General features: G+C 47.2%; 1 protein-coding gene across 2 annotated transcripts in view; it reads left to right on the forward strand.

Moving 5' to 3' along the window:
• The window catches only part of KIF5B (kinesin family member 5B), a 795,256-nt gene that overhangs the window by 141,583 nt on the left and 625,965 nt on the right, over nt 1-27,708 (forward strand). For both annotated transcript variants that reach the window (XM_078663342.1, XM_078663343.1), the window contains exon 3: nt 8,295-8,368. In XM_078663342.1, the coding sequence (XP_078519468.1) occupies nt 8,295-8,368 (74 nt within the window). The remainder of the gene's footprint in view (nt 1-8,294; nt 8,369-27,708) is intronic.

Here is a 27,708-nt window from a genome sequence, read left to right on the forward strand (position 1 = left end):
TCACACGATAGGGTGTGATTTGCATGTAACCTACATCAGTTGGACCTTGCGCCCATAAGTGCTGTGGAACATTAGACAGTCTTGAATCAAAATCTCGTAATACATAGTGACCCTTAAAGTCACGTAGGAACAATCGTATTCCCTCTGGGGAACAGCATATAACTGCACCTAACTCTTTCAGTGTTTTAATGCCTAATAGATTTTCTGGACATGACTTAGTAAGTAACAGATCAGTAGTTCGGGACAATGGACCTACTTCTAGAGAAACTGGCTTTGAGATCTCATTTACGATAGGCTTTCCTGAAAATCCAAGGGAAACATTTCTTGAGCCTGAGAGCGGAGCCCCTGGAACTTCGGCGTGACTAATTGTGGTCCTACTTGCCCCTGTATCAATCAAAAACTTTCTGTCTTTCCCTAATACTTGACTGTGAACATAGGGACCTTCTTGATCTACAGGTATCTCGATGAGAGGCAAGCCTACCTCCCTCTCTAGGCTGTTTCATGAATACTGTTGGTACTCTGGATACTCAGACTGTGCATACTGGTACATCTGCGATGTAACATGCTGTGTTGCAGCAATAGGCTGCGGTGCTGGAACTGTCTGTTGTGCATTCTGTGACTGAGGAGTCTGTGAAACTTGTTCTTGTCTAGGCGGACGTGGTCTTTCTTTAGTTTTACCGGTAGCTATGTTGTGTTTCAGAACTGCACACTCATTTATAAAATGGCCTGGCTGTTTACAATAATTGCAGTTCCCTTTAACGGGAGCTGCAGGATGACTGGCTTGATTCGGACCCCTCTTCTGACTGTCTTGAGGAACAGATTGTGCAACTAGTACTTTCATTTTCGTGTCTTTCATACGCTTTCTCTCGTGTTCTTGTTCTTCTCTGATTCTATTCTGGTGGTATTGGAGCATTTGCAACATCTGGGACGGGGTATTAGCTTGCCAGGTACTTTCGACTTTCAGAACTCGGTTTTTAATCGGTGGACTTGAATTCTCGACTAATTTAGTAACAAAAAGGTGAGGATATGACTCACTACTTGTCTTGAGGCCACTGTTGATACTAAAACACTTCTCAAATCTAGAATAAAAATCACTAATATCTTCGTCTTGTTTCTGTTTACAGGCTGAGATTGCATCCCAGTCCTCTTTTCTAGTTGTCAATAATCTGGGTAAAACTTGAATCAATAATTCTGGTAATTCTTTACATTTATCTCCAAGACCGGTACCTGGTACTCGTATCTTGTCTTCAGCTTCTAGAACTGCCCAATCGATCTTTTTCTCTCCCACCTCCCAATCTTTTTCCTTGAGCTTCTCATACACCCCTGCGGGCAACAGAACTTTTAACATTTTAATTATATCTGGATACGTGTATTCTCCCATACGGAGCATGTCTTAGTTCTCTATGGAACCCTGCTGGATCTTTGTCATGACAGGGAATTAATTTCTTCATCCCGAGGAGTTCCATCTTTGTAATCGGAGTGTAAACAAACACTCGTTCTAGTTCGCCACCCGTTCCTCTGACTGGGTGGACTTCTCGTAATGGATTCTGTCTCTCCATGTAAAATGGTTTACTTTCTGGGGGTGAGACATGAACAAAATGCGGTTTCAGAAACGTTCTATATTTGTGACGCTGTTCTAGAACGACACTAATTAAGTCGGTACCTAAACCTTTCCATCTATACTGGAGTAACTCGTTCAGGACATCATGTAACGGACCTGGATCAGAGTGTTGACCCTCATACAGAGTAATGAGGTGCTGGATCATATACATACCCACCAGTCGTTGTTCGGCTGGGGGCATTTTCAGAAACATTTGTGCCACTATTTCGTCTGGAAAAGTGATAGAATCAGTAATCCATCGGACTGCTGATCGGGCTAGTTCTTGTTCATGCATGGTACTTAACTCACTGTAACCGATTCGTGATTTCAGAATGTGATCGGTAGCTTGAAACACTTGTTCTAGTGAACCTTGTTCTGGTGCTGGAGAATGAAAAATAGACTTGTGTTCTAGGCGTAAATGGCGATCTGGAAATCTAGATTTTCCTACATACGCTATTCTGGAGGGATTCTCGTCGTCTATCTCTTCAGTATCAGAATTACTTTCTTTCTCGCTTACTTGTGCTGCTTTACGTTGTTCGTGTATCTTTATTATTTCTCTACGGATTTTCTTGTACATACTCTCCATAGCACCGACGGTCTTGTGCTTACCCTCGGCTATATTATCACTCCACCTTGTCAGGATTTTCATTTCGGCCGGATCTTTAGACGGGTAATCTTGTTCTCTTATTAGACAATTGATCAGGAACTTTAATATCATGAGCTGGATCTCGGCTTTCCTTTGAGACATGGCCTCGCTAATGCTTTCTGGATCATCCCCTGTACGGATGAAACGATATATTCTGTCTAGATCTTCTTTCATATTCGGTAAGGTGACTAGATACTCGGCCACCTTTCTTACGCGGAATGAATATAAAACCATATTATCCTCGCCTGGGACTGGATCATAGCCGCATTCGGCAAGGGATTTTCTTATTTCTGCTACAGTCTGATGTCTGGGCGTACGCTGTGACGCTTGTGCATGTAATTCGGCTGTCGTTAAACGCTTGTGTGGCGGCGGGGTTTGAGGAGTACCTCCCCCTGCGGCCCCTAAACTAGAGTCGTCTACTGAGGCTCTTCGTCCTGGCAGAGTGGGAAATGGAAATGCAGGCTGGACTTGTATGGCGGGCTGGACCGGGGGTACCGTAACAGGTACTCCGGTGTCTGGAGGAGCGGGAAGTGCCTGATTTACAGGGACTGGCGGAGCGCGAACAGGATTTGCATATTCTGGGACTGTGTCGTCCAAATAGGACGAAATAAAAATATCAGCTGCGGTCTGTTTGTGACGTAGCTTGGTCGGAACTAATGGTGGCGGGAAATTACTGGATGCCTCTGGGGTCGCTTTTGGCAAGCCCTCGGCAAAGAGAGGATACATACCCCTATTAAGGGCATGCCTCTGTCTGTCCGATTGTTCAGTTTTAACTCGTTCACCAATCTCGATTAATTCCCTTTCTTGGGCTCGTTCCAAGGATTCTCTACTTAATTCTGACTTTCTGATTTCTTTTTCGGTTCTTTTATGAGCTTCTTTACGCCATAACTCGATGGCATCTTTCTGTGATTGTCTGGCTTTCTTTTTCCATAATGCTTCTTCTACTCGCATGATGCACTCGGCATCCCATGTACCCGATACGGGCCATCTATACTTTTCTTCTAACTGTTTGGTATACTCTACCCATAAATCTAGATACAATATGGCGCTTATGCCATGCTTCTGATATATAAAGTGACCTGGACTGTCCCTCGGCGGAACAGGAACTGCTTCTTCTAACAAACCCTTTCTAGTTTTTAGCTGACGTAATCTCGAAAAGAGAGACATTATAAACTTGAATCGGAACACAATACAATACACGAGGAACAATAACAATTGGGAGAACAATTCAGGCATACCACGACATTGGAAATACATTGAACAACATCATAACATAACAGTTCGGACAGAATATTACCTGGAATACTGAAAACAGAAACACAAGAATTTCTCGAGAACGGAACAGACTAGAGTTACTGGATGCACTGCTGAAACAGTACGGAACATACCGGTCCCATAAAGGGACGCATCAAGACCTGTATCCACCTAGGTGAACACTTCGTTTGTGAGTCTGTGTACCACCAACCCACGGACCAGAGTCAATTTAGATTGACCCTGTCTAGATACTACCCCAGTAATGGTACTCACCGGGCAGCAAGAACGGAAGGCCTCGGATCGGACTGAACTGCTACGACGACGGACGACGAACTTCGGACTTCAGTTACGGGTGGACCTCCGGATACCTCGGACCTTGGACTCTCGGCTTGGGCTCTGGTCGGGACTCGCCGCGTTCCTCCACCGTCTCGTTTGGATGCTGGACCGCCTCCTCCGTCTCCTCCGTGGGCCTGAGGGATACTTGAAGCAGAAATATCTGCATGTGCACGGTATGGTTCCGTCACGGCTGCAGAGGGTCAGGGGGTCGGCGTGGCTTCACCGACGCGTGGGGAAAGGGCAAGTCCCTGTTCGGGCGCCATTATGTGGTAAATAAATAAATAATACCCTATTTTTGAATACATAGATGAATAACAGATAGCTCAATAAAATAAGAGTCAAGATTCGAGGTAGTAGGAGTTATGCAGGTTTAATACAGCATAAGGACAGGAACAGGACAACCTGCACAGGAATAGGATGGCAAGCGCTTGCCTGGGGCAGAATCAGGATCGGCGGAAGGAAGGATAACTTTTAATAACAGTACATGAGCATATATACATAACGCAAACACATAGCATTACATTGCAGTAGGCGTAGCAGTGGGTGGAGCAATAGGCGTGACGCGTAGCAGTCGCGAAAGATAAGGGTAAAAGTGGGTGTAACAGGGCGTATACATAGACATGTGATGCAAACGTAACAGAATATGTCATGAATAGGGCGGAAACATTGGAGGGGGCTACCTAAGGAGCCGGGACCTCTAACCTGGTGGTGCGCGCAAACTGGCAATGACGTATCACTAGGAGAAGCTGGGGGCTATGAACTCTGTGCTAGGAGCAGAGACTGAAGTCTGGAGAGTCAGGGCGACATGTACCTAAACAGTATCTAGTATCTGATGTTTAGAGAACATGTTGATATAAACTAGAAGTCAGGAGGGGAAAAGGTTAACAGACACTAAGACTGGACCATGCATTATTCTACATGTAGTGCGTGATGAAGAATATGGAATGACCATTAAATACAGTATTTCTCTAACGTGGAGACGGAAAGGCTAGACAATGACGGAAACTATTGATGCAGTTCAGTAGCTTAGGAATGCAGAGAAGGAGGACTGAACTGATAACTGGAATCATAACATACTTTTGGCAGACTCAGAGGCAGAGCCAGCTGAACCGGGCACTGCAAGGCAGGATGTAAGTGAAGGGTCGGGGATACAGGTGGGGGCTGTATCGCTCCTCAGCGATGCTGCAGGAGACAGGAGCTGAATCTGGTGTCCAGGCCCTTTTGAGGCCTAGAAACGGGGACTTTATAATGGAATAACGTGCACACTGAGAAACGTGGCAACGTAACTTTACATAGGCCTGATATTCGTAGTATTCACGAGAACTGGAAACTGGCATACTAGAGGTGGACACAGCTATAATTGCGTCTTGAATCGAACATGGGGAATGCATATGCATATTTAATCATGCACACATAACATATGATGGATGACACGTAGGGACACAGAACATGGCAAAATTTACTTTTCCACACCTCACTCACCCTCACTCACCCTCACTCACCCTCACTCACCCTCACTCACCCTCAATCACCCTCACTCACCCTCACTCACCCTCACTCACCCTCACCCACCCTCATTCACACTCACTCACCCTCACTCACCCTCACCCTCACTCACCCTCAAGCCCTCACCCTCACTCACCCTCACTCACTCACCCTCAGTCACTCACCCTCACTCACCCTCAACACCTCACCCTCAATCACCCTCACCCTCACTCACACTCAACCCCTCACCCTCACTCAGCCTCAAACCCTTACCCTCAATCACCCTCACCCTCACTCAGCCTCAACCCCTCACTCACCCTCAAATCCTCATCCTCAATCACTCTCAACCCTTCACCCTCACTCACCCTCAACCCCTCACTCACCCTCACTCACCCTCACTCACCCTCACTCACCCTCACTCACCCTCACTCACCCTCACTCACCCTCACTCACCCTCACTCACCCTCACTCACCCTCACTCACCCTCACTCACCCTCACTCACCCTCACTCACCCTCACTCACCCTCACTCACCCTCACTCACTCACAACCCCTCACCCTCACTCACCCTCAACACTTCACCCTCACTCACCCTCAACCGTTCACCCTCAACCCCTCACTCACCCTCACTCTCCCTCACTTACCCTCACCCCCTCTGCCTCACCATCACTCTCCCTCACTTACCCTCACCCCCTCTGCCTCACCATCACTCACCCTCACTTACCCTCAACCTCTCAGCCTCACCCTCACCCTCACTCACCCTCAACCCTTCACCCTCAGTCACCCTCACCCACACTCACACTCAACCCCTCACACTCACTAACCCTCACCCTCAACTCCTCACCCTCACTCACCCTCAACACCTCACCCTCACTCACACTCAACTCCTCACCCTCACTCACCCTCTCACCCTCAACCCCTCACCCACCCTCAACCCCTCTCCCTCACTCACCCTCCCTCACACTCACTCACCCTCACTCAACCCCTCACACTCACTAACCCTCACCCTCAACTCCTCACCCTCACTCACCCTCAACACCTCACCCTCACCCTCACTCACACTCAACTCCTCACCCTCACCCTCACTCACCCTCTCACCCTCAACCCCTCACCCACCCTCAACCCCTCTCCCTCACTCACCCTCCCTCACACTCACTCACCCTCACTCACCCCCACTCAACACCTCACCCTCACTCACCCTAAACCCCTCACCCTCACCCCCTTACCCTCAATCACCCTCACCCCCTTACCCTCAATCACCCTCACCCTCACCAATAACTACAACTTTTCTAATGCGATACTTATTGCATTCCAACCCCACTCATCCACGCAACGCCACTCACACACGCAACGCCACTCACACACGCAACGCCACTCACACACGCAACGCCACTCACACACGCAACGCCACTCACACACGCAACGCCACTCACACACGCAACGCCACTCACACACGCAACGCCACTCACACACGCAACGCCACTCACACACGCAACGCCACTCACACACGCAACGCCACTCACACACGCAACGCCACTCACACACACCACTCATCCACGCAACGCCACTCATCCACGCAACGCCACTCATCCACGCAACGCCACTCATCCACGCAACGCCACTCTTCCATTTGCAAAAAGAAAAATGTCTAACTATTCTATTGCGAGACCTATTGCATTTCCAATGCTTGTTTTGTGCTGCAGGCTCCTGCTGCCCCAGGCGGGTGATCTCAGTGCTGCGATAGTCAAAGCGCAGGCTTGCTTAGGCAGGATTAATGATGGGCTGGCTGCGAGCTCCAGGCTCACACGTCCGCCGTCTTTGACTGCCAAGCCACGCCCCTCATATATTCTTGATACGGAGGCTAGAGAAGAAATATAGGTAGCACTTCTGGATGTTAATTAGGAAATAAAATATCTGATGGTAGATTGCAGAAAAAGTTAGACTTACTATGGTTTTACAATAAGTAGGTTCTCAGTCCACAGCAGCAAATGTGGTTTGAAGGTGATAAAACTGATGATATCATTTTGTTTCATAGGACACACCAAGTTTTCTGTGATTGCAGATTAGTGGATTTATTCATAGACTGCCAGAGCTTCATTGAATGCAGGAAAATCACTGCAAGAGAACTTGCTGTGAGCAGAGTAGTTTGAAATTCAGGCCTATGCCATGACTATGCCCTTTCATGAGTGCCCTTTTCAATAGCGGTGATGCATTGTGCCCTGCATAGAATAAAAGAATCTGAAGCAAATGACCAAAGCATTTGGAGAACTGCTACTAAATACACTTTATTTGGAGGGTCTCCTAATTTGAAGCATCATGAGGTACCAAAATAGCTATACAAACTTATGGGCTCGCTGCACTAGCAAAACCTTCTACGCAGAGGGTCAATGCCATAGGGCAGGAAAGAGTATCATGAGAAGTGATTTTCTTGTTTAAAAAGTGCCAGTTGATTCTGTTGGCACACTTCTGGTGAACATTTATTTGTGACCTAGGGAAATCTGTGAAGCCCCTCTAAGACTACAACTTTATGGGGATCTGCTGTCTGGGAATTTGGGCATTGTTCTGCATGAATGGCTTCAGTTTCAGCCACTTGGTTCCTTAAGGTTTAGTTTAGAGTTGCCTTGTTCTGTTTCGAGACAACTAAGTGTCCTGAAGCTTTTTATTTAATGACTCTCTGAATGTACTCTCCCATCCCTTCCAATGTTTGCACATACTATTCTCTGCTGAATGTCCAAGCTTGATGGATTCATGAAGTGCATGGGAATCTGAAACATATAGCTATTCAGATTTTTGACAAGTTGGATACGTTTTATGCTAAGCTGCAAGTTAATGTGGATAGATGAAGTAGTAGTGGTGTATTTGGTAAATTGATGTGTGTGTAGTCATACTGGATTGGTGCGCGTGTACTCAGGAGAATCATTTTTCATTGTTACACATGTTGGTTCAGTACTAATATTTGTAATTTTTTTTATAGATGTGCTTGAGGGGTACAATGGTACAATATTTGCGTATGGACAAACATCCTCTGGAAAAACTCATACTATGGAGGTAAAGCCTAATTTTCTTTTTTGCAGTCATTTGTATTTTTGCCAGTTTCCCCTCATAATATTTAAATGTTATATTAATTTTAATAACCCTGTAGTAAAGTCTTTAAAGTTGCTGTACTAGTTCAGGTTCTAGACTAAACATTATTTTGTCCATAGAAGTTGTTTGCTAATTGAAGCAGAGCACTCTTTCTCACTATTGTCTTTTCCCTTTTCTAGTGTTCGAGCCCGTTGTAACACCCAGTTATATTGTTCTGCTGAGGTATTTATTTAGTGCAGCTGGTTACTTTCTTCAGGATATTATAACCAGCATTAAATGAAAAAATTCCAACCAGGCAAAACATAAGGTGTTCTCCTTTTAGAAAAGAAATGTACCACAGGTCATTTCTACCGCCTTCTGAAGTTGAGTAAACATGTCGTACTTTACTCTTCAGCTCGAAACTGTATCACATGCCTTCATGGCTTTCATATGAACCTGAATGGCCAGGCTGTTTATCGTTTTGGATATCAAAGTACAGCTCTATATGAGCCCAAGCAAATGTTCTATTTGTTTCATTTTCATGTGCTCGTTTTTCTCGAGCCATATCACCTGGATCAATTGATATTTCCACCCCCTATTTTTTGGGTTGTAGACATTTTTCCCAATTTTGTTATCGGACTCTTTGTGTACTGTTTTCTTTTTCATGTTTTTTAAATAAAAAATATGTACAGGGGCAATAATTGGCATTGCTTGTGAAAGAAGTAACCATTTGTGCATAATAAGCTGTGCATTATTTCACCATCTAAAGAGAGACTGAAAATTCAGGCCTTTCACGTGGGCTTCGACCACACTGGTTAGGGGTGCAGGGGGAGCTTTTATGAGATGTGAAAAATACCCCTGTCATATTTTGCCTGACGTGCCACCAGAAACATGCTCAGAAGCACAAAACAAGATTTATAATCAGTAGCTACCCTCCCTAGCACACGTATAGTAAGGGAGAAGGAGAGGTGGGTTCATTATGTCATAATGCAGTCATAGCCCAAACAGGGTTTCTGAAGGATATTGTACTGTTGAGCGAAGAAGCAGTGCTGGGAAAAAGTGAGTCAGTGAAAGGAGGGTGGGGGTAAAACATCATGAAGACCTACTTCGACATCGAGAAAGAAGAGGTTCCGAAAAAGACCTAGATCTGAAACAGAAGAAAAATGCTTGTCAGCAGTGCCTCAGGGTCACAGTGGGATCAAGTCCAAACCATTGGACTTAAAGTTCTCAAACACATTCGACACAAAACTGATGGTAAGGAAAAAAGGGACTATAAAGACGAAAGAGCCCCACAGGTCAAAGACGCTGTTGGGGACAAATATCCAGACCTCGGACCTGACTCTGTGAGAGCGTCAGAGGAAGGAAAAAGAGTGAGAAGGAAAAGAGACTTCAGCCCCATAAAAAGAAGACCACCCCCAATGCTTGATGTCTAATAACGGACTTTTGAGGTTGATCAGAAGAAATGTAGACTTGAGGCCCAAATGACAGCTCTGCTGAAGTAGAAAGGAGTTTGGTGAAACCATTTAGGGTTGAGAACCCGTCTGAAACCCGAGAGTAAGACTCTGGAAGACAAACAGGTAGAGTTAGAAATACTAGCAGTACTGAGCAGTACCAAGCATCAAGAGGCAGAGCAGGACCTCTTATATGAAGAGAAGGAACAGTATTAGCATGGTGTGTATGACACATCAGAGACCACAGAAGAGTGGTGGCAAGCTCTGGACACATAGTCGCCAAAAGGGGGCATTGACTCTTACTCCTCAAGACCCTTGCCTACAGATGATCTCAGTCATTAAAAGGGCAGATATGACAGATCGTATGCAATTGAAAGAAGAACAAACAAAATCATCCTTCTCAAAAACGTACTTTCTGCACAGAAAAAGAAGAAATGCCTGCCTGTTTTGCAAAGCATGCTTGTGGGGGGCAGCAACTCACTGTAGTGTTCAATTGTGTACAGCAGTAAACATGTCGTGCGCCCAGCGCTTAATTGTGGGTGCTGGTCCTCTCATCCAACAAATGGCAACTAAGCGCTCAGCCATAAGCATTCCCAGATCTACAAGCCTACGTATTGCGCTTGGCAGTCTCCTGGTGTGGCCCAGCAGCGCTAAAGCAGGGTCCGGGACCAATTCCGTCTCCACTATCGTGCTCATCTCTTTAAAAATGTCTTCCCAGTATGCCCGCACTCCCGGACACTGCCACGCCAGGTGCAGAAAATCTGCCTCAAGCGCGTGACACCTGTCACACTCAGCGGTCTGACGGAGACCATACCTGTGTAGTCTCTCTGGAGTGTAATATGTTCTATTAACGAATTTAAAGTGTATCAATCTATGCTTGCCGTTTAAAGATATCCGCCTAGTGTTAACAGAACAGTAGCGCCACATGTCGTCATCTATTGGAGCTAGTAGGTCCCTTTGCCACGCCAGCCGCGCCTTCGTGAATTGGTGTTCCCTATGGGCCATAGCGATCTTATATAGATTGGTCAGAAGCTTTCGGGGTGTCTCAGACTTGATTATGTATGCTAGTTCAGGGACATCTGGTGGCTCCGCCAAGTCATCCCCCAGCAGTCCCAGAAGGGCACTTCGCACTCTATGAAACTGGAAGCGCAACAATAAGGAGGCCTCCCCACCGGGCCCCACCACCTGTTGCCAAGTTTTGACCTTCTCATCGCGGAATAAATCCCCCGCGTGCTTGATATTAAGCTTGTGCATGGCTTGTACTACACCCTTCTCTCTGATGGGGGGATGATAACCACTGAGCCCATTCTACCGGCATACTAAGCGAGTAGAGCAATGCGCTTCCCTGTAACTGCAGAAGGCAATGCCATGCATGGTTTGTGGCCGAGATGGAATCTCAAATTCCAGTCCTGCGATCCGTCGGCTGGAAGATCGTAGCCGGAAGTGGAAGGGGGTCTGCAAATAATCTTTCCATACATACGTGTGGAATGCGTACATCCCCATGTATCCAGGTGTGCAAATGGGACACCTGAGCCACCCTGTAGTACAGCTCTAAGTCTGGAGCTCTGAGGCCGCCCATGCTATAAGGCAGTGTGAGGAGAGCCCACCTCGCTCTGGGTTGCTTGCCCGCCCAAGCTAGTTTTAATTAGCAGCTGCGTCAGCCTCTGAAAGAAAATCTTGGGTAACACAATCGGGATGGTAGCAAACAAGAACAAGAAACGAGGCAGTACAACCATATTCATGATCGAGATTCGGCTCAGGAGCGTAAGTGGGAACCTGCACCATGCCTCCAAGTAATCCTCCAGCCTGCCAAAAGCAACCCTGTAGTTCTCTGTGAATAATATCTCTGAGTCCGTGTGTAACCGAACACCCAGATATCTGATCGAGTCCGTGGTCCTCACCAACGGGTAGTCCATGTCAAACTCCCGGGGTTAGGGGGAAGGCCAGCGATTTCGTCCAATTCACTTTCAGGCCAGATAGGGCACCAAAGTGAACAACCTCACGAGGCATTGAGGTTAGATTATGTTCTGGGTCGCGGACGTACAGCAATGTGTCGTCCGCATACATCGAGAACACATACCTATATGCAGGAAATACTATGCCCTCGCCGCTATGGTATTCGCGCAGTGCGCATGCGAGCGGTTCTGCAACCAGAGCGTACAGCAGGGTGACAGCGGACACCCCTGCCGAATCCCCCTACCGATTGGAAAGGAGTCCGTGACCAGATCACCATGCCGCAGCCTGGCTCTAGGCTTGGTGTATATGGAGCCAATCATTTGCAGGAATGGCAGACCAAGTCCCACCTGCCGCATAAAAGGCCATTCCACCGAATTGAAGGCCTTTTCCATGTCTAGGAACACTGCAATTGCCTTGGTGTCTTGCTTTACATGCTGCATGGTACCAAGGACCGTGCGAATATTTTCTGCAGGGGATGAAACCAGCCTGCTCCGGTGCACCAAGCATGGGAGCCAGGAGCGCCAGATGGTTTGCCAACATTTTGGCATAGAATTTTGTGTCAACGTTTAGCAGGGAGAGGGGCCTATACGAGCTACACTCGTCATGCGCCTTGTTTGGCTTAAGAATGGTCACCAAGAGCGCCTCTCTCATAGAGTGCGGCATACTACCTTCCACACAAATGTCATCCAACAGCGCCGAGAGGTGCGGGAGCAGTGTATCCTGGAAGGCTTTGTAAAAACCCACCGTGAGCCCATCTGCCCCGGGGGCACTACCCAACCGCATGCCCGTGAGAGCCTCAACAATCTCATCTCGCTCTATTGGAAGTATCAGGAATTCCCTGTGCGTGTTGGTGAGTGTAGGTAACTTTATATGTTCTAGATAATCAAGCATTTCATCATCTAGGTCACCGCTCTTGTGGAGAAGTGTGGCTCACTGGTTAGAAGCGGCAGTCCCTGATGCAGAGGTCTGGCCCGGGACCAAAGTTTAATTCCCGACGCGGCAGGGTCTTGGGCTTAATGTCCGCGGACTCGATAATTCTCGCCTCGGTGCCTACTCTAATCATGGGTCCCACTCTGCAACTCTGGGCAATAGCTTGCTTAATCTCCACAATGGCACCAATAGCGCTGGGATGCCTGGCTTCACCTTGGGGGTGCCCAGTAGGGAGCATCTCACAGGGAAAGCCAGGAAGGGTTCCACAGCGGTATACAGCGCCAGATGCCCCGAGATGGGGCCGCAGTGCGCTTTACAAGTATACCTGCATTTACATTTACTACTCTTGGAGGAGTACAAGTCTGCGTAAAACCTTCTAAACGTTTGTGCAATTTCGGACTCGTCTGTGAGGACCGCTCCCTCCTCATTCCTTATCTCCGTCACCTGGGGCTTTCCCCTCCTCCCTTTTAACACCCTCGCAAGTACTGAGCTAGGTCTCTCCCCCTCTCCATACAGGCGAGCAATTGCGTATTTGCCCATGTGCTTGACTTCCCCGTCTGCTTCCTCATGGTATTCAGTCAGGAGTGCCTTTATCTCTTCATCCACCGCTGAGTCAGGGTTACTTTGCTGACGCTCTTCTAACTGTACCAACTGCCGTTCCAGGTCCATACGTCGCTGCCTGATGGACTTAAGTACCCCCGAATGCTTGGACATAACCACACCTCTTATGTATACCTCGAATGTCCCCCAAACTGTTTGGAAGCTATCCACGGAGCCTATATTGGTCTCAAAGAAGACATCAATCGCCTCTGCCAGCTCCCCTCTGAACACGGGGTCAAGTAGTGAGTACAGCGGGAAGCGCCATGTGAATGGAGGGATCGACCTCCCGGGGGCATCAATCACTAGCAGTAGTGGCGAACGGTCCGACAGAGTGCACGGGAGGACCATGCAATCCCGTATCTGACCCAATATAGTGGAGGAAGCCAACCAGTAGTCTATTCTGGTGTGTATGTCATAATAGGCAGAGTAGTGAGTAAACCCCCCCCTTGCGTTGCATGCCTCAAGCTCCACACATCTTCTAGGTCAAAATTAGTAATCTCGCTGTGTAACGTTTGCGCAGCTGCGGAGGGCTTGCGTCCTGGGCCTGCAGATCTATGCCACAGCGGATCAAGCACTAAGTTAAAATCTCCACCCCATAGGAAATGGGCCGCGGTATATTCCTGAACTGTCGTCGCTAATGACTGGTAAAATTCCAGGGAATCATAGTTTGGACCATAAACATTTACTATCACTAAGTCCAGCCCCAGCCCTGCACATCTCGATATAACAAAGCGGCCCGAGGTGTCAGCGCTAAGGAGTGTCTGTGTAAGCTTCGATTTGGGGTTAACCCAGGTCAGGACTCCTCTGGCGTGTGTCGTGAAGCCCGCTGCAGTGATGTTGCCTTCCAGTCCCCTACCATGCAGCATTCGGCTCGATAGTGGCAGGTGCGTCTCCTGTAGGAGTGCCACGTCCACGTGATGCCGCTGTAGATAGCTCTTATTTACAACAAGGGGTGGTCTGTTGACTGGGTAGGAGTGCTCTGATTAACTCAGATACTCTGTCCATCACCACCCCCTTTTTGTAATTATTTTGGCCACCATAAGTGTGGAAGGGTATGCTCAGACATGAGTCCCTTGCTCATTGCACCATCAGGATTCAAGCAAGCCGGGCCGAAGACGGCTGTAATGCCAGAAACCGGTCCCCGGAAGCTTGTTTCCTTTCCAGTGAAGAATTGGCTTGGTAGTTTGGTCTGCCCTGTTCCCATGATGCACTGGGCCAGGGACAGACTAATTTGCATATAGCCAGGTTCTGAACTGGGATGGTGCAGTGAGCTAAAAAACGGTGATGGATCAAGCCCTGATCTGTTGACTGGGTAGGAGTGCTCTGATTAACTCAGATACTCTGTCCATCACCACCCCCTTTTTGTAATTATTTTGGCCACCATGAGTGTGGAAGGGTATGCTCAGACATGAGTCCCTTGCTCATTGCACCATCAGGATTCAAGCAAGCCGGGCCGAAGACGGCTGTAATGCCAGAAACCGGTCCCCGGAAGCTTGTTTCCTTTCCAGTGAAGAATTGGCTTGGTAGTTTGGTCTGCCCTGTTCCCATGATGCACTGGGCCAGGGACAGACTAATTTGCATATAGCCAGGTTCTGAACTGGGATGGTGCAGTGAGCTAAAAAACGGTGATGGATCAAGCCCTGATCTGTTGACTGGGTAGGAGTGCTCTGATTAACTCAGATACTCTGTCCATCACCACCCCCTTTTTGTAATTATTGCTGTAGATAGCTCAGCACCTTCCTCAGCTTTCGGTAATCATTAAGCCCCCTAACGTTCCACGTGAGCGCTCTTATCATGTCTGTGGGATTAGGCTTCTCTGGTTCAGCCATATGTGTCATCATTCGCTATCGTGAACCGCGTGTGTGTGTGAACAGTATATGGGTGTGCATCTCGTATGTTCCAAAAAACAAAACAGCCCCCCCTTCCTGCCACATACCCCCCCAACACAACAAGTCCTTCCCCCACCCACAGCAGACCACCCCCAACCTGGCCTTGCAGAAAATACCACCACCCAACCACCCGTCGTCCCCATCCCCAAACTGTATGACCTTCAGGAGGTCAAAAAGGGTGCTTTGCACTCAGGGGCCAAGGTTGCCGCTAAACCAGCGTACTGTGCAAATATGCTATGTGGTAGACACTCTACTCCAGCCTCACGCTGCCCCGAGTCGTAAGCATCCGTAAATACAGTTTCAACAAGGCTTCAAGCAATTTCAAGCTCAGTGTGAGATTCCCCTGTAATTGGACCTGCCTCTCCCCCCCAGTGTCAGCATACCCACTAGCCTGCGTTTGTCGTCTGTACATGCCCACAAGGTCAGAGGCCAACAACCTGGGCAATTGCGCGCCATCAGCCATCATTCTGCATCACATTCTGAAGGCCACAATGTGGACCATCAAGACCCCTGCCCACCCTCTGCCCGCCGCCACCTGGAGTTCAAACTAGCATTTGTGCTGTACCCCAGATCTGTCTGTATCACAGTCACAGTTCCATACCCCTCATGTCTCAGCGGGGTACACCAGAAGCGGACAAGGGATCACTCCTGCTCATCAAGCTGACTGCTCCTCTCCTCGCCTTCCGGCGACTTGTTTGCATCCTGACGATGGTCCCTAGACCAACCCTTCAGCGCTTGCTGCAGTGCTCTGGGATCGGTGAAAAGATGGGAGTGTCCCTTCCGGTCAACCCGCAGTTTCGCCGGGTACAGCATTGCGTAGTCAAGACCAAGGTCTCTGAGCTGTCTCTTGAACGGGGCAAAGTGCTTGCGTGCCTCCTGCACCCTGGCAGTAAAATCAGGATAAAGCGAGATCTCTGAGCCCTCGTATTGTAGCGACTTTTTGTCTCTAGCCAGCTGCAACGCCACATCTCTGTCTCTATAATTGAGTAGCTTGGCAATAATGGGGCGTGGTGGCGCCCCAGGACTAGGGCGAGGGCCTAGCGAACGATGCGCCCGCTCAACCACAAACATGGAAGAAAACACCCCCTCTCCGAGTAGTGTGACCAGAAGGTTCTCGACAAATTTCTCCATGTTGCCTGACTGGGTAGTCTCCGGAAGGCCCGTGATACGGAGGTTGCAGCGACTGGAGCGGGCCTCCAAATCTTCCGTTTTGTCTTGCAGGGTCTGCATAAGTTTCTCTATCTTTTTATGATCAGTGTTGAGCTCCATATGTGCTTCCTCCACCTCTGTTAGCCTTCTCTCAGACATGTCCAGCCTTCTCTCAGACATGTCCAGCCTTTCAGCATGTTTGTCAATCCTCTCCGCCATCCTGTCCATTCTGTAAGTGAGGGTGTCAATTTTGGAGCCAGTCATACTATTTTGGAGGCCTTTTTCCATAGCTAAGAGCATGGTTTTTATATCTGCGCCCGCAGTTGGGTCCTCCCTAGTCTGTGTACTATCTTCATCCTGTCCCACAGTGTCCTGCGACTTTGAGCGCCGTTGATCAAAGGACAGTTTGCTCTGTGTTTTGTCCGACTGCTCCTGGGCCTACTCTGGGCACGGCTCCAGTCCACGTATACCCCAATCAGCGCCTTACCACAGTCTGCGAGGCTCGCTCCCTTCAGGGGCCGCCTACTGCCTTCGCGGCAGTCTCGCCGCTCGTTGAACGCGGCTGGGGAACGCCGCCTTGCGTCTCCGGGACTCCGTGTGCCAGCGTACGCCACCCTCCCAATATCCGCACACCGGAGCGGAGTCGGCAACTCAGAAGGCTCTCCGCCACTCCAGGTAGGTCGTGACTGGGGGGGGGGGGGGGGGGAGGAGAAAGCCGCGAGGCCTCTCACCTCCCCGGTCGTGTCTGGGCGTTGGAGGCAAGCACCACTTCAGGCTCCAGAATCCGCCTTCCAGACCGGCCCCGGGCTCTCGTCACGCCCGATCCGCACGTACTGTGACGCAGCTCGGGCGCCAGCAGCACTCGCGGCCGTTGGGACCACCTATCGTGTCGGATATCTTCTGGCCGCAGGCTTCCTGTCGTGCCCGCCGACCTTCTGCCGGTAGCCCTGGCTGCTCTGCGTCTCGGGGAGTGGCACCACAGCAGTAAAATCGGGAACCGATGCAGGATAATTGAGGATATTTCGGGCAACGAGACAGAGCTCGAGGCTCAAGCGGCCATCCTGGTCGCCGGCAAGCTCCGCCCCCCCCAACCGGAGTTCTTTCTCTCTCCCATCGGATGTGGTGGAGGTTATTCTATCATCCAGGAGACACTCCAACAAATCTGTCTATTCTTATAGATGAGCCATGTTTGTGAAGTGGTGTGGAGAGAAGTCCATTGATCCTTTGAAGGCCCATTTATCGGATGTACTTAGTTTCTCACTTTCTTTGGCCCAGCAAGGTTGTGCTGTGGCTACGGTTAAGGGCTACTTGTTGGTTTTTCTTTGTTTGCCGGACCAGTCATCTTTGTTTAAGTCCCCCATTGTTATGAGGTTCATTAGGAGCCTCACTAATAGGTTTCCTCCCACTCCCTTCATAATGACTCGGTGGGATTTGAATTTAGTTCTTACGGTTCTTATGGGTTCTCCTTTTGAGCCTCTTCATAGTTGTCCTTTGAGGCTGCTTTCTTCAAGACTATTTTTCTGGTGGCTACTACATCGGCCAGGATGGTAAGTGAGCTGCAGGCACTTGGTTCTAAGCTTCCTTTCACTACCATCCATGCAGACATGATGGTTCTTAGGACCAGGGCTGCTTTCCTGCCTAAGGTGGTTTCTCCTTTCCACCAGTCTATTACATTGCCTACCTTCAATCCTCACCCTTCAAAGGAGAAGGAGAGACTTTACTGCCTGGACCCTCGAAGGGCGGTCAGCTTCTATCTGAACAGAACCAAAGACTCAAGATTGGGCGACCTGCTCTTCGGTGCCTTTGTGGGGAAGATGAAGGGCAAAGCCGTCCAGAAGAGAACGCTTTCCAGGTGGATCATCTTGTGTATCAAGATATGCTACGCCCTGGCTAAGAAGGAGCCTGCGGAATGTATTGGAGCTTATTCTACTAGATCTGCTTCGGTAGATGTGTTCCTGTAGTGGACATTTGTAAGGCTGCAACATGGGCCTCCCTCCACACTTTCACAAAGCATTATTGCTTGTATTCTGAGGTGAGGAGGGATGGCCATTTTGCCAGTTCTGTGTTGCAGGACTTTTTGGTATGAGTAGGTGGACACCCTCCTCCTGGAGCGGGACTGCTGTGGGATTCAAATCAAAAGATGAGGAATCCACAGGCAGATGTATCCATCAGAAGAACAAGTTACTTACCTTCGGTGACGCTTTTTCTGGTAGATGCAATATCGCCCTGTGGATTCCTCACTGAAACACCCTCTCCTTGTTGTACACCTTCGTATACCGAAAAGGTTGTCATTGTTTGACATAATTGTTTTCCAATGTCTTTTTCTTACCATACTGTTGGTAGTTAGGAAATGTATTACTTTTGTATATACATTTGTATATACATTTGTATATTTATAACTGAGAATGTAAAGTATTTTAAGGTTTTAAGGAAAAATGACAACACTTTCTTAAAAAAAAAAAAATTTTTATTAACATTTTACTACAACATAAAAGGCATCTGGTGGCGGGTATGCAAGCATAACATTTGTACAGTCTTTTCCATGTCCAACATATTATCTAGGATTTTACACCGGGTCAGGCGAATCCAACGGCACAGCTTCTTCCACAATATGCGGAGGAGTACAAATATCCCCCCATAGGAATTCCACGCACCCAGATTTTCCCCCATTTGTGGGGTCCACCCCTAGCCACAAACACAGATCGCTCTCTAAACATGCACCAATCTAGATCTTCCATCCATTTCCCTATCTGCGGCACCTGGTTAGCCCCCCACAATTGTGCAATATTGCGCTTGGCTATCGTGCATGCCAGTGTCACCCATTGTTTCCTGTGTGTGTTTAGGTCGGTCGGCTCCCAAACATTAAGGGTACAGCGTCGGGCCTCCATCTGCACATCCACCCCCATTACCTCACGTATCTTGCCATGTATTTGGACCCAATATTCCTGTATTTTTGTGCAGTGCCATAGGATATGTACAAAGGTGCCCGTCTCTCCACAGCCTCTACGACACCCCACATCTGTCGCCAAACCCATCGCTACTAGCCGGGGACCCGTTACATATGAGCGGTGTAGGATCTTCAATTGAACTAATCTTAGCCTCATTGGGACTGCAACCACCCTGGGGGAAGATACCGCCTCTCTCCAATCCTAATCCTCTAGCTCAAAGCCATCCTCACTCCATTGACCTCTAAATCGAACCAATGGATCCTCAGTTTGGTTAATCAGCTTTTTGTAGAACAGTGAGATAGTCTTAATAGGGAGGTGGCCGTCCAGCACTCGATCCTCCGATGGGGAGGCCACCGGGAGCTCGGTCCCCAAGGGGATCCTAGCCACTAAAGCATGCATGATCTGCAAATAACAGAATCTTTCGCTCTCCCGTAACTGATATCTGTCTCGCAGCGCATCAAACGTGAGCATTCCATCTTTCCCCCAGACATCCTTGACCTGTGAGATCCCGATAAGATCCCATCTATCAAACCCCTTCGATTTCCACAGACTCCCGAGGTCCTCCGAGCTCCATAGCGGGGTGGCAAGCGGGATCTTATTATCCCACTTGAGATGCCGATTAGCTGAGTGCCACACTTGGACCGCATGCGCCACTGGTCCCACCAAGTGGGCCACTTCTTCCTAGCATACAGGGCCTTTGTATAATCGCCACCAGGTAGCTGGCCCCTGTCCATTGCATACCCAGGATCTCCCGGAGATCCGTAGATCACATGATTAATCGCCGCCAACTGGAAGGCCCAATAATAATTCCTGAGGTCCGGAAGTCCGATTCCTCCATCATACCAGGGCAGGGTAAGTTTATTGAATGCTATCTGCGGTGTGCCCTCCCAAAGGAGCTGCCTCTGCAGAGACTCTATTTCCCTGAAATACGAGGGAGGCACGGGATCCAGGGCATTCTTGAGAACATAGAGAAAACGGGGAAGCGCCATCATCTTGAGCAATACATCGCGGCCCAGTAGGGAGAGAGACAATGCCCTCCACCTTGCTACATCCCCACGAAGCCGATCTAGTGGTGGTCTAAGGTTCTTATCGAATCGCAGCCTTAAGTCCTTAGTTACATAGATGCCTAGGTACTGAAATCCCACCGACTCCACAAAATGACAACATTTTATCGTTGTTTATAAACAGGTGACCATTGTTATGGTTTTAATTAACTAAGACAATAAACATTTATGTTCGAGGCATATGGGCTGCAGATGGTACTTTTATGAATAGATCGCCATCTGGTGTTGGGCTCGGATTATTGCACTTGTTTTTCTCTTGGAGAAGTCTTTTGTAGTCACGAGGCTGGTGGAGAAGTCTTTTGAAGTCACGAGGCTGGTGACTCCTCCCTCGGGTGATAGTGCGCATGGGCATCGGCTCCATCCTTAGATTGTATTTTTCCGCCATCGTGTTCGGATGAGGATCGAAGCGCTCCGGATCGACTTCGAGAAAAAAGTTATATTTCGGCGCGTATTCCCTTTCCAATTCGACGGTATTGTTTATCGAGCGCGAGTTCATTCCCATTTCGACGCGCTTTGATGTCAACACCAAAGATTTCCAACTCTACGTCGACGAGACCGGGAGGCCTATCTCGACATAGTCCAGCCCGGAGTCCATGGAAAGGACTCCATTCAAAAAATGTCCAACGTGTGGTGCTAAATTCCCACACAAGGACCTACACGAGATGTACAATCTCTGTTTATCACCTGACCACGAATCCAGGGACTGTGAAGCCTGTGCGGCTTTCTCATCAAAGTCGACGATTAGAAACCGTCGAGCCCGAAGACACGAGATGTCGAGGATAGAGTCAGATGCAATCCCAGAACTGTTCGAGGTCCAACACCCCGAGGAGGAAGAAGAAGATGAGGACGGGTCGGGGTCAGAAGCGGACCAGTCTGATGTCGAAGAAGTCGACGTTCATCAAATTGTGAGTGACGACGTTCCTTTGCCAAAAAACCGACCCCGATTGGTGTCGACCCCGCCTTCGAGCCCGGTCAGACAACCAAAAAAAGTTTCCGACGCCCCGCCTTCGGGCTCGGCAACGAAACCGAAACACTCGGCCTCCCACTGTCTGATCCGAGAAACGGTCGACATCGACACCTAAGCTCCATACCAAAGAGAGCTTGCAGTCGAAACATTCCATGTCGAAACCGAAACAGGCTTCCTATTGAAAGAATGAGGTATTATAATAAGTAGTAGCGAATTTGTAATGTGCAAACAGCGTCTGGATCGGCAAAAACTACAATTCCCATCCTTCATTGGAAATAAATCGCGTCATCACCCGAATGTCTACTAATAATAAAAAATCCAGATCGTTCCCCCCCAATAAACATTGTCAATTCATGAACTATATTTTAAGTATTTCTCCACAATAGGAGATTTAGATCGATCTTTTTAATACAATGATTGGGTAACATGACCGGCAACATTCATGGAGCAATATAAAAAGAACGAACTTTGATCGCACTACACTCCCCTTGATCCTTTGCGGACCCGGAAGTGCACGCGACTGAGAAGCGCTGCTCGAGTCAAGAAGAAAGTGACCTGGTTTACCGCTGTGCCCCGTCCTGTTAAAGTAAGCAGTTAAGATTCAATTAGAGTATCCTTTTTCATCTTTCCAAAGCCTGGTGGATATTCTGCCTAAACCCAACACTAATTCTTTTAGATACCGCCGGCGGGGCCACAGAAACAAGCTCTTCAACCAGCCTCAACCTCTTTTTAAGGTAGGCGTCGTGTCGCAATTATTGTTTAATGTTGACACAATGCCACTCAAAACCTCAGTCAGACTTGACTGACCGGGTCCTCCTCCTTTTTCTCTCCAGAATATTGAGAGCAAGGCAGCACATACAGAAATTAGGACATTAAGACCCACTCATAAGTAAGTGATGGCATGTGGTGATGGCGTTAGAGACTTGTGTTTTCTCCCTGTGTTAGGTTGTGACTGTGATTTTTTCTGCATTGGATTGTAGTTGGACGACGCGGACAACAATATCTTCCTCGACACTGTACAGAGCGAGAGGTAAGGTTTGGAGGCTAGTAGTAGTGGGTAGGGTAGCAGTCGGATAGCATTAATTCATGTTTTAAAGAAAGGTTTCTTTTTTCTTACAGATTATGGTCCTGATGAGAACTCACAATTGATGCGAGTTCGAAACGCGTAGACTGCCATAAAGCCTAAAAATTAAAAACAATAGGATTTAAACAATAGATTTGTGTTCAGTATAAGAATTGGTTATAGGCTTTGCCTGTGAATATTTTGATTCCGGCACTCATTTAGTCACTGATGTGTTTTTGTTTTGTCTGTAATTTTTTGTGATTTGTTGTATTTGGTATGATTGATGGTTGACTGATGGTTCGAATGATGAAACTTTTTGGATTGTATTGTTGTAAATAGGAATGTCTTTTTTGAAATAGGAATGTGATTTCTGTTGTGTACATAAGGTTTTTAAAAAAAAACAAATGCAAATTTGATAAAATAAAAAGATCAAATATAAGAGCTTTAAAATAATAAGAAGCAAATAAAAATTAAAAAATTGGAATCTAATCCAGTAAAACATAGCGTTTTTGTCGTATGTTTTGACTAAAAAATGTCAAGATAATTTGGTAGCGGTGATAGAGATCGCAGGTCACCCGGCCAAATAATTTCACCATACACGTACCAGGCCTATATACTTGTTTCAATTTATCATATACCTTGATCGGGTGACCTAACACTCTACTACCAGTAACCCTGGTTTCCTTCCTATTTATTTCTAGTGTACCCGACTTACCAATCCACCTTTACGGGTACCTATGACCACAATGGATCAGGGAGCTAGCTGTAAAAGAAAAGGCAGGCAAAATACAACACCGACTTTTATTTCTCCTGTATTCATCAAATCACCACAGACTACTGGGAAGTTTTAAAAGTTTATCTTAGAAATCAGATTCTGAGAGCATACAATTTACAACGAGAAGACAGTCTATAACCAGAATAACGAAGAGCACATAACCATATAAAAAGAAAACTAAGGAAACCATTTATGAGTCTATAGGAACGTAATAACAAAGTGATATGCTAAATACATTTCTGGAATAGAACACAAACTAGAGTTTTACTGTTGGGAAATACTTCAAGAAAAAGAATATGGAAATCCCATACATCTATAGGAGGGGAAAAAGTGGAACACGCTATAGTTCTAGCATCATTACTTCAAAATCAGATTGCAGGAGAAAATTATATACCACATCTATGATTCATAAACAGTATGGAGAGAATGTACTCTAAAAGGTAGGGAAACATAGGAACATGCTATAGAGAATAACTGTACGACTTTTCATATAGTAGATTGCGGAAAGCATGGAAAATTAACGTATGCAAAGGAATGTCTTTATTAAAGCAAAGACAGAAAAATAGAGAGCGCAGTATAGAGTTCTTAGCCCTATATAATTACCTAGAATGGTGTGTAGACCAACCCTGGCCACGGATCAGTCAAGGACAGGAAATACCCCAAGGAAGGACAGTCATCAATGGGACAGCATGTGCAGAATGGACACCCCAGGACAGGAAAACCAGATTAGGATCAGGACAGGACCACCAAGGCAAGACCAGCACCTGCAGTTCGGAAGCAACGCCTGCGCTCCACCCTCTCTGCAGCTATCAGTCGGAACCCGATTGGGTTAGCGAACTCCCCAGCAAAGTGCTCCGCCAACACTTAAGGTTTAGTAAAACCTTTAGAGTCTATGGTCAAATTCGGACAGAGTGCTCCGCAGCGCTCTGTATTCAGTCACCTATTGAGTGCATTGGGTCAGTGACAGGTCAGCTATTCAAACAAGTCGGACAATTTCTCTAGCTAAACCTAGGCTAGTTATACTGTTTTCGGGTCGTTGTACCACCCCACAAATGTTGCAAGTGTCAGAATCCCCAATTTCGGTTGGTCCCCAAGTAGGATAGGCTAACACACCAATCACAATTTACGTCTACAAGCCTAGTTTTACATATTCTGGAACCGCCTATTGATTTTAGGGTTCCCATGACCGATTCTACAGAATACAATAGAAAGAAATACATTTGTTTCTAATGTAACACATTTCAGCTTCTCCGGCTGGGTGAAGGTGCATCTTCCCAGGCACGTCTTGGCAGGGACCTTCAGTTGGCACCCTGTCAATGCCACCAGCAGAATACGGTCATGCGCAGAACGTCATCTCAATATGGAGTCTTGAGCCTTGCATCAGACCCTCAATACCGCGGTACATGGAAAGTAAGCGAAAACAAATTAAAACATAGAAATAAATGATACTATGAGTAGCTACTTTATACTCCTTAAATTGAAAAATATACTATGGCATTATAGTTAGTGCAACAGACAAGAACACTAAAGCATTTGCGCAAGCTTCACCACGTTAGGACACAGACAGCCATTTTAGAGGCAAGTACGCATGCGCACATTTTTCCACCAGAACTGCAACTACGTCACGTCACGTGAGTGTGACTAACGCATGCGCAGAAGAAACCCATCAAGCGGCGGCCATTTTAGGAACACGAGTTATCGAGTTAGTAAACACATAGGCAAGCGTCACTACGATACACATACACCCAAAATAAAGGGAAATTAGTAAGACGTACAGGTTGAATTATAGGATTAAAATGTTATTCGAGGTTCTTGATGTCAAGCAAGTCGCGTAATATGCGAAATCTTGCTTCATCAGCGGCACGTGCACTTTTTCTGGCAAAAGAGTAGCATCCCAAGCAGCAAACAGCTGGCGCATAGCAAATACCCAAGCGCTACTTGCACGTTATGATAGAGCTCATTATGATGAGTTAGAAAAACTCATTACACATCTCCCTAAGGAACATTAAAAAAGGGCAGATCAGCTGATACAAGAAGGGAAGATAATAACCAACACTTCCATTAAGTGCGCCTTAGACGCAGCAGACACTGCGGCAAGATCTATAAACACCAGTATCATGTTAAGAAGACATGCATGGCTCAGGGTCTCAGGGTTCAAACAGGAGGTACAAACTTCTTTATTGAACCAGCCTTTTGATGGGAAAACACTCTTCGGCTCAGGAACAGATGAGGCGTTGGAAAAAGTAAAAAAGGACACAGAAACGGCTAAGTCAATGGGAGCATTGCAACAGCCATCTCAGAGGGGTTCCTTTCGTAGGTCCACCTATAGAGGCGGATCAAAGAATACAGGCACAAGCCAGCAATCAACCTGTTTTACACCAACATCACCTAGAGGGAATTCTAGCGGCAGTTACAGAAGTAACAACAACAAGGGTAGAGGTCGCGGAAACAACAACAACCGCAACTCTCCTACCCCAAAACAGTGACTTCATACAGCTCCCCCCAGACCATGCAACACCGGTCGAGGACGCCTATCACAGTTCCTACCTGTCTGGGAAAACATCACATCAGACAGGTGGGTGAGACAAATTATCCAACATGGTTATTGCCTAGAACTCACGGCTACCCCACCAAACATCCCCCCCAGACAGCGTCCAATGAGTCAAGATCATCTGACATTATTAAAACAGGAAGTACTATCACTGCTACAAAAGCATGCGATAGAGAAGGTTCCACAACATCAACAGGGAACAGGAGTACACTCTCTATACTTTCTAATTCCCAAAAAAGACGGATCTCTAAGGCCAATACTAGACCTCAGACCTCTCAATGCATACATAAATTCGGAACAGTTCCACATGGTCACGCTCCAACAGGTACTTCCTTTACTGAAGAAAGGGGACTTTCTTTCTACACTGGATCTAAAAGACGCCTACTTTCATATCCCAATTCACAAAGCCCACAGAAAATACCACAGGTTTGTAGTAGAAGGACAACATTATCAGTTCAAAGTCCTTCCGTTTGGAGTCACAACAGCACCATGGGTGTTCACAAAATGCCTAGCAGTGGTTGTAGCACACCTAAGAAGACAGCAAATACATGTCTTCCCTTACTTGGACGACTGGCTAATAAAAGCCAGGTCACAAAAGGAATGTCTTCAAAACACGCAAAAGACAATTCAACTGCTGCACCAGCTAGGGTTTACGGTGAACTACACAAAATCCCACCTGCAACCTAACAAGGTTCAACAATATCTAGGGGCTACTATAAATACAGAAAAAGCCAGAGTATACCCCAATCCAGTCAGGATTCAGACAATGCTCACATTAATTCAAAGATTTCAACCGCAACAATCATAAACACAACACAGTGGAATCAGGCTCCAGGTCAGATTACAGATCTGGTGTTGGTAGACGACCGCACACATCGCTCTCTGAAGTGGTGGAACACAACAAACAGTTCCAAAGGGCGGTCGTTCCTAGAACCGATTCCACAGCGGATGCATCGCTCACCGGATGGGGAGCTCATATGGACAAATACACAGTACAAGGGAGTTTGAGTGTACAGCAAAAACGACAGCACATAAATCATCTAGAGCTACTAGCAGTGTTCCTAGCATTAAAAGCTTTTCAAATGCATATTCTCAACAAAGCAGTCCTGGTCCGAACAGACAACATGACAGCAATGAATTATATTAAAAAAACAGGGGGGACACACTCTCTCCAACTATCCAGACTAGAGCAGGAAATTTGGAGATGGGCCATTCCTCAAAACATCTATCTGTTAGCCGAACACCTGCCAGGAGTTCAAAATCAGATAGCAGACATCTTAAGCAGAGAGTCAGAACAAATACACGAATGGGAACTGCACAACCAAATACTGCAGCCATTCTTCCAAAGATGGGGACAACCGGAGATAGATCTCTTTTCCACTCATCAAAACGCAAAATGCCAAAGCTTTGCATCCAGGTACCCACACCACCTGTCGCAGGGCAATGCATTATGGATAAATTGGTCCAACAAATTTGCATACGCTTTTCCCCCTCTCCCACTAATTCCATTAGTGGTTCGAAAACTGCAAAAGCATTCAATGACCATGATACTAGTAGCACCCACATGGGCACGGCAGCCGTGGTTCACCACGCTCCTACAACTCTCACAGGCGCCACACCAAAAATTAAGAATCTCACCCATGCACCTTACACAGAACCATGGAGAAATAATGCACCCAGATCCCAAACAACTGAACCTAGTGATCTGGCTCCTGAGGTCTTAGAATTTGGATACTTAAATTTACCTCCAAACTGTATGGAAATTATTAAGCAAGCAAGACGTCCCACCACCAGAGCCTGCTATGCAGCAAAGTGGAAAAGGTTTGCTGTATACTGTAACAGTAACAACATCAACCCTCTGGACGCATCTACACAAAATATTATTTGCTACTTACTACACTTACAGCAATGTAACCTTGCTTACACCTCCATTAGAGTACATCTTGCAGCTATAGCAGCATACCTGCAAAACAGGCAACATC

The sequence above is a fragment of the Lissotriton helveticus genome, chromosome 10, assembly GCF_964261635.1.
Source record: "Lissotriton helveticus chromosome 10, aLisHel1.1, whole genome shotgun sequence".
In the NCBI taxonomy this organism is placed as follows: domain Eukaryota; kingdom Metazoa; phylum Chordata; class Amphibia; order Caudata; family Salamandridae; genus Lissotriton; species Lissotriton helveticus.